Source organism: Muntiacus reevesi, chromosome 15 (genome assembly GCF_963930625.1).
Source record: "Muntiacus reevesi chromosome 15, mMunRee1.1, whole genome shotgun sequence".
Lineage (NCBI taxonomy): Eukaryota > Metazoa > Chordata > Mammalia > Artiodactyla > Cervidae > Muntiacus > Muntiacus reevesi.
Window position 1 is genome coordinate 43,266,393 of NC_089263.1, and position 12,271 is coordinate 43,278,663.

General features: G+C 35.9%; 1 protein-coding gene across 3 annotated transcripts in view; it reads right to left on the reverse strand.

Moving 5' to 3' along the window:
• Window positions 1-12,271, reverse strand: part of RALGAPA1 (Ral GTPase activating protein catalytic subunit alpha 1) — a 200,159-nt gene that overhangs the window by 66,823 nt on the left and 121,065 nt on the right. For all 3 annotated transcript variants that reach the window (XM_065906823.1, XM_065906825.1, XM_065906824.1), the window contains exons 30-32: window positions 7,905-7,973; window positions 3,974-4,108; window positions 3,407-3,590 (exon numbers count right to left, since the gene is read on the reverse strand). In XM_065906823.1, coding sequence (XP_065762895.1) covers window positions 3,407-3,590; window positions 3,974-4,108; window positions 7,905-7,973 — 388 coding nt within the window. The remainder of the gene's footprint in view (window positions 1-3,406; window positions 3,591-3,973; window positions 4,109-7,904; window positions 7,974-12,271) is intronic.

Sequence of the window (12,271 nt, forward strand, 5' to 3'; positions counted from 1 at the left end):
CAATTCACTGCACTATAACAGAACATGCAGAGGAAGTTAATTTTGGCAAATGCTTTAAATATTAGCTTTGCATAATATGTATAGGTGAAACTATAATTAAGACAGAATGAATCCTTTGGAGCCTCCTTTCACTGTGACCCTGCAAATGATGACTTTTTGCTAATAAGACTACTGCCATTTGACAAAAAGCCAACTTCACTACCTTGCTTTATTCTTTAGTAAATTTAATAATTACAGCTACTCCTGCCAATAGTTTTCAAATCAGACTTGTTCAGTCCAATACTGAGCTTATTATGGACACTGTTTAGAAATCTTTGGCCAAAAAAGTACTTGAAGACGATGATGCATGCCTTAGACAAGGGCACAATGATTAGCCATTTATGCCACATTAAAAAAAAGCCTAACCCTCAGCATGTAGTCACTACAGACCACAGAATCACCTGCTGTTAGCTCACAGCTGTTCCTAAAAGGTTCTGCATTTATCTGGTCCTTAATACCTTTAAGAAAGTCCAAAGGGAACAACTTTAATACATTTAGAGAATAGTACCCCATGGAGTATTTGGTATCAATATAAAGCTCGTCTGTTTAAAATCTTTACACCTTTCTTTTACAGTTGACTGTTAATGGCACAGTACATTTTACTTGAAATACATTAAAACTTCCCTTTTAGTAAGTAAATATTAAGTAAACTATTTATTTCACTGTTTAAGAAATATACTATATAGTCCTGAAACAAGTTTTATCATTTTACACCTTTAAAAATGCAAAAAGAATATTTTCATTTAACTTTGTTTTTAAGTAAAATAAACACTGTATTATACTATGCCAAATCTAAAGAAATAAGTCACCTATATCAATTTCTGGTTTCTTACATTCCTAGTACATACGTGTTCTAGACAAAACTATTAGGTATTTGTGGTTTACTCAAAACCCAAGCTCTGTATTTCCTTGATAGATAACTTCATACCTTCACTTGCATTTTACGGCATCAATCCATTACCACGACCACATTCTGGATGTTTTAATCATTTATAACTATTTTACCTTTAAAAGTCAAACTCTTCCTTAATAGTTTCTACTCTGACCACAACCTCCTAGTCTAGTGACTTTCCAATTCTGTTCTGTAGAGCCCTTGGAGAGGGCTCTTAGATATGAATGGGAGAGAAGTCAGCAGAATCTTCACTGTAGCTCTACTTTAAGAAGTTTTACAAAGTAGACTTCCTTGTGAAATTTATCTGAAGAGTGTCTGCTGCTCATTCAATAAACCACCGTCCTAACATACTGATAAGGTCAGCGGTTCTCAACCTTGGCTGGATATTAATCACCTGCAACATTTTAAAAGTTCCAGCAATCCCAGACCAATATATCAAAACCTCTATGGATGGGATCAGAATATCAGTATTGTAATATGTAGCCAAGGCTGAGAATCATTGTTCAAACTTCTTATCACCAGCCACATCTACTTTCTGATTCACAGGATCTCCTCTACTTTCTTCCAGCTTATTAGCTATTTTCTAACATCAGTTCAATCCTTACCAACCCTTGATTCTATAACTAAACCTATACCAATATTCTGAAAGCTATCGTTCCCTTGTCTATCTGTCAGATCCAATTTACTGAATGTTGAGAGATACAACCAAAGCGTTGTGGTTTCTACTTTCTATTGGGTCCTCAATAACTTCTGTCAGTCCTCTTAATTTATTTCAATTTTTTTCATCTTTCTGATTTCAGAAGAAGAGCTAATATTAATACCTAAACGTTCTAGCTCTCAGGAACCTCACTCTGTTAATGAACCCCTTACAACTTTCTTTCTCAGTTTATAATTGAGTTTAACTCTTTTTGTCTTTAAAACTCCTTTAATCCTGAATAATCTTATCTGTTTTATCATTTTTCTTGACTTTTTTAAAATATAAAAAAGTTGAGCTTTTTTAAAGAGCACGTTTGCCAAATGGCTCTACTTCCTTACGTCCTGCTTGCTCTTTAACCCACAGTCATCTGTGGGTTAACCCACTTCTGTCCTACTTCTCTGCTAAAACCAAAGTAGATGTATTTGTCAGTCTTTTTGTACTTAATATCTCTATCATTTAATACCTGTGGCCAGTCTTTCAAAAATCTTTTTCTTCTGCTTCTGAGAAACTACTCTTTCCTGGTTTTCCTTCCTTTTTAACCTTTTCTTCTCAGAACACACACATCCGTATAAATACATATTCCTAACGAAGACTTCTCTGCTAAGACGTAGATCTGCATGCACAATGAACTGTCCCACTAAGTCACATGACTATCCAATAGGCACTCCAAGTTAAACCATTTCTAATACTGCTCTCATTTCCCTTCCTATTTTTCTAACCTTTCTCATATTCGTGGTCTAGTTTGAGGAAGATATAACCAATTTAACCCTTTAGCAACTCTTGTTTCTCTTACTGCAACAGCATCATGATTGGTCTCTGATCCTGCATTAACTTCTCTAAAAATCAATCTAACATATTAGAGGATCAAGCAAATCCCCTTTTCTGCAAAGGACAGAAAGTAATTATCTTTGGTTTTATGGGCCATGCTCTCTGTCCAAACTACTCAACACTGCTATTACTACACGAAAGCAGCCATAATGATACATAAATGAACAGCGTGGATGTGTCTCAATAAAACTGTATTTAGGTGGCAGGTGTGGGCCACAGTCTGCTGACTCCTAAAATACCACTCTCAAAGAGTTCTTAATACTAATTTTACCATGTATACCACCTCCTTAAAACCCTTCAATAATTGCGGGATTCCTCTGGGCTACCCCTGCATCTTTTTTTATTTTTAATTGAAGGATAATTGCTTTACAATACTGTGTTGGTTTCTGCCATACATCGACATGAATCAGCCATAGGCGTACATATGTCCCCTCCCTGATGAACTACCCTCCCATCTCCCACCACTCTAGGTTGTCTCAGAACACTGGGTTTGAGTTCCCTGCATCATAATATACCCCTGCATCTTGGATGTACTTTTATTTCTATATGTAATTATATCATACGGTTACTTGTCTACATAGTTCCTTAACTCAGATAGTAAGCTCACTGAATAAAAAACTATATGGTTAAAGAACTTAATCAGAAACAAAAACTATATGGTTAAAGAACTTAACCAAAATAAAGAACTTAATCAGAACTTAACCACAATATGGTTAAAGAACTTAATCCGTATCAGAATACCTATAAAGGGAATGTCGTCACATATCATCTTAGTAATTGTGTATCTGAAGTTATTTCTTAAACTAAAAATGAACTTAGTTATAATATACACAGCAAGGTAAACAATTATAAATTAAGATATACTACCTTCCAGTATTTCTACCTAGGCCTCAAATCATACTCTGGCAGAACCCAAGCAACAATACTGTCCTGAAGAGAATTCATTTTACCTTCTGTTACTGGCTGGAGTTTAGAGGATCGTTCCGAATCAGGAGAGTGCAAAGGTTCAGGCTCTTTCAGGCTTTCCAAATGCATAAAAGGATCATAATCTACAGATGCCAAATCAGAAAGGCTTATTGGAAAATACCTTGGATTGCTAAAACACTGAGCTCCATACACACACCCATGTAATACCTGCAAATACAGGGGAAACATAACAAATTTTCCTTTCAGTGGAAACAGAAGGAAAAGGAGAAAGCACCTGCTAACATAAGAACTTGACATTTTTAAATATTTAAACACAGCTCTTCATTTAAGGTAAAATTTATCTTAAAAAGAATGAGCAATATTTAACTAACGATTCTCACACATTCAACAAAGATTTGACTTTTCAAAATTTTGCAACGAAACAAAGTCTTGTAAGAAGTACTTTTTAATTATCCATAGGTACTGTAAGATAAATCTATGTTCTTAGAAAATTCTAGCTCTAAAACAATGAAAATGCAACACCAAGAAATGTTAATTCTTTAGGTTTCAAAAATTCTTGGTTACCAAATAAATAATAAAGCAAAGGTTACCTTATAAATACAATTAAGGACAGATTTTTCTATTTTATCATTTTCTGCTCCTGTAGCATGGACTGGTTGGAGCAGTGTCTTAAGAGGTAAGGCCATGATCCAGTCCAGAAGGCACAGAAGTAAGGATACCACCAACTGAAACAATAAACAAAATCCCACATCTTCAGTATAACCAGAAAACAGAACATTCAAACTTCAAATTATCTGTAAGTATAAAATATACATAGCAAATCCAATGAACTTTCACCCATTCTCCCACTGCAAGCTTTTGTGAAGAGCGAGTGTAAAAGAGAAAGAGGAACTAGGTACAAGGCAGATGATTTGGCATCTGTCCCTTGGGTGGCAGGCTTAAATGGTGGAGTGCTAGACGTATGGTCTAAACCCTTCTCTCCTCTGACAGGGTATGAGTTGGGAGTTTCCTCCTGATTGTATGGAATTATGCTAGGAGTGGGGTTTATGACAAGAGTGCTACAGCCTTTCCTACCTATTTTTGATGTGGCATTTTCTCAGTCACTTGATGTGTAGAGGTCACTTGATTAGTTTCTGGATTTCTCTCAGAGAGAACTGCTCCATGTGTAGCTATATCTTCCACAGGCCCAAGAGAGGAGGAAAACTCAGGAGCCCTCTAGGTCACTATCCTGGTGACCTGACTCCCTCTCTGCCTGTTCTTTAACTCTTACTCTTCAAGGTGTTATACTTTGCTAACCTATCTTACTCTCTAGCTTCTCCTTAAGTGATCACATATATTTCCAGTTTAAGACAACTCATGTAATGACAATGCCAATAATTTTGTTTCCAGTCTCAAATTTACTACGTTAGTTATATAGATGGTGGTCTCTACCTGGGCATCACTTCTTATGTGCAACACACTAAAAACTGAAATGCATCTTTCTTCAAATATCCTGCCTTTTTCTTTATTCCCGATGCTAGTGATGAATGCCACTTTGTCAATATTTACCTTTATTCCTTTAGCTTTATTTCAGAACATTATAAATTCTCATGGAGATTACTGTAATTAACAATTACTATATTATTCTTTTTGACTTTCACACGTTCTTAAGTGATCTCTCACACATCTGGCATTTTGTTGCATCTTAAAACCTTTCCAAAAAGTCGCTTTCAAAAAAACAACATTCTCAAAAGTCCAACGTTCTTAATGTAGAATTCTGACCCCTTTCTATATCTAATGCCTAATTTCCCAACCTTGAATCATGCATTTCATGTCCTATAATATGGAAATAATTGCCTACTGTCTTCCCGTAACATTAAAAGATGCTTGCTCCTTGGAAGAAAAGTTATAACAAACCTAGACAGCATATTAAAAAGCAGAGACATTACTGTGCCAACAAACGTCCATATAGTTAAAGCTATGGTTTTTCCAGTAGTCACGTATGAATTTGAGAGTTGGATCATGAAGAAGGCTGAGCGTTGAAGAACTGATGCTTTTGAACTGTGGTGTTGGAGAAGAATCTTAAGAGTCCCTTGGACTGAAAGGAGATCAAATCAGTCAATCCTAAAGAAAACTGACCCTGAAATTTCATTGGAAGGACTGATGCTGAAGTTGAAGCTCCAATACTTTGGCCACCTGATGTGAAGAGCTGACTCATTAGAAAAGAGCCTGATGCTGGGGAAGATTGAAGGCAGGAGGAGAAGGGGATGACAGAGGACAAGACGGCTGACAGAGGACGAGATGGTTGGATGGCATCCCCGAATCAATGAACATGGGGTTGAGTCAACTCTGGGAGGTAGTGAAGGACAGGGAAGCCTGGTGTGCTGCAGTCCATGGGGTCACAAAGAGTTGGACATAATTGACTGAATAACAACAACTGTCTTCCCATAACACAGCATGACACTGTACACATGATTTTACTCATGCTATTCCCTTCACTTGGAATAACTCTCTGACTCTACTTGTTTCCATTTATGTAGAAGACCCCATTCATCTTTAAGCTACTGTTCCCTTAAAACAAGTCTTCCTGCCTTGATAGTTATTTACTTCCTCCTCTACCTTGTATCATACACATTCTTCTACTTTTTACACTAAGCACTTACTATACTGGATGGCTTCACTTGCCCCTCTAATCTTCAAAATCCATGAGAGCAGGGACCATCTTATTTATGTCTGTTTAACTAGCTCCAAACAGAATACCACAGACATATTTTGTGATCAATAAATATTTAGTGAATAAAGTAGGTGGGGAACAAAAACCTGGTAGTGGAGCTTTTTCATATGAATAGTTAGGCCTTTGGAAGACAAAATGATAAAGAAGGAGGTGGCTAATTAGTGACCCAGATATAGTTCACAAATTGGATTTGGAATTCTTGACCATAGTTTAAGACACTAAAATGAAGGACTCCTGCCTAAAAATGGAGTAACAGGGTCTTTTAAAGATGAGGAAGAATGTACTTATCAATCATTAGATAATATGATCAGTCTATGGCCATACCACCCTGAAAGCGCCCGATCTCGTCTGATCTTGGAAGTTAACCAGGGTTGGACCTGGTTAGTACTTGGATGGGAGATAATACGATCAAATAAGTTTTAAACTAAGTACAAAGAGGAAGAATAGAAAATTCTTAGGTAAACTCATGAAGTTAGTGATATGGAAGATAACAGGAAAGACCAAAAAATATTAAAAAGCATCACTGACTCAAGGGACATGAATTTGAGCAAACTCTGGCAGATAGTGAAAGACAAAGTAGCCTGGAGTGCTGCAGTATGTGGTCGAAAAGAGTTGGACATGATTTAGCAACTAAACAACAACAAGCCCACACAAGAAAATAACTGAGAATAGGTCCAGAAACATAACTATAACTACAGAGTTCTGTAAACAATGGGCAGAATACATGCGATTTCAACACAATATGATTAAGAAATCATAACACTGAGATTTGAAGAAGAGAATTCAAGACTGGGATGTGAAAATGGGAAGGAATAATTTTCAGAGAAAATTAACAGGATCTAGAGCAGCACTGTCTGATAGAACTTTGTGCAATGATGGAAATGGTATGTATTTGCCCATGTGGCTACTGAGCACTTGAAATGTGGCTGGTACAAACAAGGAATTAAAATTTTCATGTAAATGTTCAATTTAATTTTATGTAAAGTCACACATGGTAAGTAGGGCAGCACATATTTGGGCAGCACATATCTAGTCTCTATAACAAGCTATGTGCAAAAAATTAACAGACATATGCACCAACAGCAAAGTGGAACCTACGGTCTTTAGGAAAAAAGTTCAATGGAAACAGACTCATCAATAATCCAGATATTGAATTTAGCAGCTAGAACTTTAATTACAATACATATATTAAAAATCTATAAGAGAAAATGGAGATAACTTATGAAGTAATGCAGAATTTCAGGAAAGATATGAAAACTATAAAGAGATATCAAATAGAAACTTAGTAGACTGATAAGTACAATATCTGAAATAATTAAGGAATCTCATCATAAATGTACTGAGATAAATACAATCTTGTAGAACTTTTTGATGGCCAAAGGGTATGTCTTCTCCAAAGCATCATACCTTTATACATTATATGCACTCTCCTTAATGGAAATTTCTTTACTTCCTATCAGTGATAACTGTATAAAAATGCATAGCTTCCTTAAGAATGAGTTCCTCACAATTAATAACTTTCAAGGATAAATAAGATCATAACAAGTAAAAAAAACATAAAATGAACAGAACCCTCCCAAGTTCCTTACAACCCTAAAATTTAAAGACTTTATCAAATGACCATGATTAATTTGAAATATGAACTAAAAATATAACTTAGCTATACTTAAATAATGGAAAGCTTTATCTCATATTATAATTAACTTTAAGATTAACTGTGTCCCACATAAATATATATTCCTTCACAGTTTAAAAATATATTTTGCTAGATAATCACATTGTTAAATATAAAAACAAATTTAAATTACCCTCTTGTCCATTTCATAAGATGACGCTTCCGTACTTGGCAAAAGATGGGTAATAGTGGCTATTAGAATCTGTAAGAAATTTAAAAAAAAGCTCAAAATACGTCAAACTAATGCTGTATCATAAAACAAACACTAATGCTAATAAAGTGATAGAAAATATATTGTTGAAAATTTAAGCCAAAATATATTGTTATTTCAAAGTAATTTTTAATAGGTCAGTTTTTCAAGTATACTTAACTATCAAATATTTACAATCTTAACGTACAGAACCAAAGTTATATATGCTCTCTTAACTATAAATGGCTTTCTTATAGATTCAATTCTTGAATCAATATGTATAAATATACAAGTAATATATGTTCTCCAAAATCACTGCAGATGGTGACTGCAGCCATAAAATTAAAAGACGCTTACTCCTTGGAAGGAAAGTGATGACCAACCTAGACAGCATATTAAAAAGCAGAGACATTACTTTGCCAACAAAGGTCCGTCTGGTCAAGGCTATGGTTTTTCCAGTGGTCATGTATGGATGTGAGAGTTAGACTATAAAGAAAGCTGAGCACCGAAAAATTGATGCTTTTGAACTGTGGTGTTGGAGAAGACTCTTGAGAGTCCCTTGGACTGCAAGGACATCCAACCAGTTCATCCTAAAGGAGATCGGTCCTGGGTGTTCATCGGAAGGACTGATGTTAAAGCTGAAACTCCAGTACTTTGGCCACCTCATGCGAAGAGTTGACTCATTGGAAAAAACCCTGATGCTGGGAGGGGTTGGGGGCAGGAGGAGAAGGGAATGACAGAGGATGAGATGGTTGGATGGCATCACCAACTTGATGGACACGGGTTTGAGTAAACTCCGGGAGTTGGTGATGGACAGGGAGGCCTGGCATGCTGCGATTCATGGGGTCGCAAAGAGTCGGACACGGCTGAGAGACTGAAATAAACTGAACTGAATATATGTTCTGACAGAAAAATCAGAAGATACAGACAAGCAAAATGACATATTAAAAACCATTGGTAATTTATGACTCAAGACCTCTGCTTTGCTCAACAAGTTAAGAAGGAAGGTATCGTAACATAATAAACTCCATACAGGACAAGTCCAAAGCTAACAACATACTTGAAGGTAAAAAGTTAATGTCCTTTCCTCTAAAGTTGGGAACAAGACAAGGATTCTCATAACTGTCATTTCTATTCCACACAGTATGGGAAGTCCTACACACCAATTAGGCAAGAGAAAGCAATAAAAAGCATCCAAATCTGAAAGGGAGAAATAAAATTATTTTATTTGTAGATGACATGATCCTATACCCAGTAAATCCTAAACATTCCACCAAAAAAACTCCCTGTCAGATTAGAACTCATAAGTGAATTCAGTAAAGTTGCAGGATGCAAAAATCAACATATAAAATTCAGTTGCATTTCTATACACCAACAATAAACTATCACAAAGAGAAATTAATTTATAACAGCATCGAAGTCAATAAAATACTTAAGAATAAATTTAACCAAGGAGGTGAAAGACCTATATACTGAAAATTAGAAAACACTACTGAATGAAACTGAAGACGACAAATAAATGGAAAGATAGTCCATGCTATAGATTGGAAGAATTAACAGTTTAACTGTTCACACTATCCACAGTGATCTACAGATTCAGTGTAATACCTATCAAAATTCCAGTGGCATTTTTCTCAGAATTAGAGAAAACTATCCTAAAATAGCATAAAATGTGAATGGAATTCCTCACCCTCACCACACACAAAACCAAAGAGCCAAAGCAATCTTGAGAAAAAAGAACAAAGCTGGAGGCGTCACACTCCCTGATTTCAAGTTTTATTATAAAGCTAGAGCAATCAAAATATGGAACATGGACATGGAACAACTGACGGGTTCAAAATTGGGAAAGGAGTACAGCAAGGCTGTATACTGTCATCCTGCTTATTTAAATTATATGCAGAATACATCCCGTGAGATGTTGGGCTGGATGAATCACAAGCTGGAATCAAGATTGACAGAAGTATCAACAACCTCAGATATGCATATGATACTACTCTAACAGCAAAAAGTGAAGAGGAAATAACGAGTGTCTTGACGAAGGTGAAAGAGGAGAGTGAAAAAGTTTGCTTGAAGCTCAACATTCAAAAATCTAAGATCATGCATCTGGTCCCATCACTTCACAGCAAACAGAAGGGGAAAAAGTAGAAGCAGTGAAAGACTTTATTTTCTTGGGCTCCAAAACCACTGTGGACAGTGACTGCAGCCATGAAATTAAAAGATGCTTGCTCCTTGGAAGGAAAGCTATGACAAACCCAAGCAGCATATTATAAAGCACAGATACCACTTTGCCGACAAAAGTCCATACAGTCAAAGTTATGGTTTTCCCAGTAGTCATGTATGGATGTAAGAGCTGGACCATAAAGAAGACTGAGACCTGAAGAATCAATGCTTTTGAATTGTGGTGCTGGCAAAGATTCTTGAGAGTCCCTTGGACTGCAAGGAGATTAAACCAGTCGGTACCAAAGGAAATCAACCCTGAATACTCATTGGAAGGACTGATGCTGAAGCTGAAGCTCCAATACTTAGGCCACCTGATGGGAAGAGCCGATGCACTGGAAAAGACCCTGATGTTGGGAGAGACTGCAGGCAGGAGGAAAAAGGGCAACAAAAGATGAGATGATTGGGTGGTATCACCTGACTCAAACGACATGAGTCTGAGTAAACTCTGGGAGATAGTGAAGGACAGGGAAGCCTGGCATACTGCAGTCCATGGGGGTCGCAAAGAGTCAGACACGACTTAACAACATCAATCAAAATATGGCACTGACAGTAAGGGGCTGACATAGAAACAGGCACACAGACCAGTGCATTGGAATGAAGTCTAGACATAAACCCACATATACAGTCTATTTTTGACAAGGATGCTGAGAACACACACACGTGGTGTTGAAAAAAACTGGGTATTCATGTGCAAAAGCATGAAACTGGACCCCTAATTTATACCACTCATAAAAATTAGCTTGAAATGGATCAAAGTCTCAATACAAAGGCTTGAAACCTTAAAACTCCTAGAAGAAAACATAGGAAAAAGGCTCTGTGACATGGGTCTTGGTAGTAATTTTTTGGAAATCATACCTAAAGCACAAGCAACAGAAAAAATAAACAAGTAAGACTATATAAACTAAAAGCTTCTGCACAGAGAAAGAAACCATCAATAAAGTGAAAAGACAACTTACTAATGGAAAAAATATTTGCAAACCGTATATCTGTAAGGGGTTAATATCTAAAATATACAAGGAACTTCAACACCCAACAGCCAAACAAATTATCTGAATTTATAAAAGGGCAGAGATTCTGAGTTACGTTTTGCCAAAGACACACAAATGGCCAATAAGAACATGGTAAAGTACTCAACATCAGCAATCATCAGGAAAATGCAAATCAAAATCACAGTGAAGTATCACCTCACATTTGTTAGGATGGCTATTTTTAAAAAGACAAGAGAGAACTGATGTTGGCGAGAATGTGGAGAAAAGGGAACCCTTATACACTCTTAGTGAGAATGGAAACCGGTACAGTCATTATGGAAAACAGTATGGAGGTTCCTCATAAAACTAAAAATGTAACTACCATATATACTACTTCTGGGTATACATATGAAGGAAATAAAATCAGTATCTCAAAGGGATATATGCACACTCATGTTCACTGCAATATTATTCAAAATAGCCAAGATATGGAACAGCCCACATGTCTTTTGACAGATAAATGGATTTAGAAATTGTGGTGTACATACATACACTATTGAATATTATTAAACCATAGGAAAGAAGAAAATCCTGTCAGTTGTGAGAACATGAAAAAACCTGAAGGGTATTATGCTAAATGAAATAAGCCAGAGAAAGGTAATATTGTATGGTATCACTTACATGTGGAATCTAAAAAAAGCTGATTTTATAGAAATAGAATAGTATAGTGGTTGCCAGGGGCTGAGGTCCAGTGAACTGGGGAGATGGAGGTCAAAAGGAACAAATTTTCAGTTATAAGAATAATAAATTCTAAGGATTTAACGTATAGTACAGTAAATACAGTTAATCACACAATATTATCTTAAAGTTGCTAAGAGTAGACCTGAAGCATTCTCACCATAAAAAAAATTAACAATGTGTAATAATCAATATGTTAATTATCTTGATTTTGATAACCCTTCTACAATATCAAATCATTGCTTTACACATTTAAAATATAATATATTTATCAATTATTCCCCAAGGAAGTGAGGGAAAAATAATTTACTCTTGTCTTCCTGGATATTGTGGTATACATACTTGCAAATATATGACTCTTAAAAAACAATTTTATAATGTGAC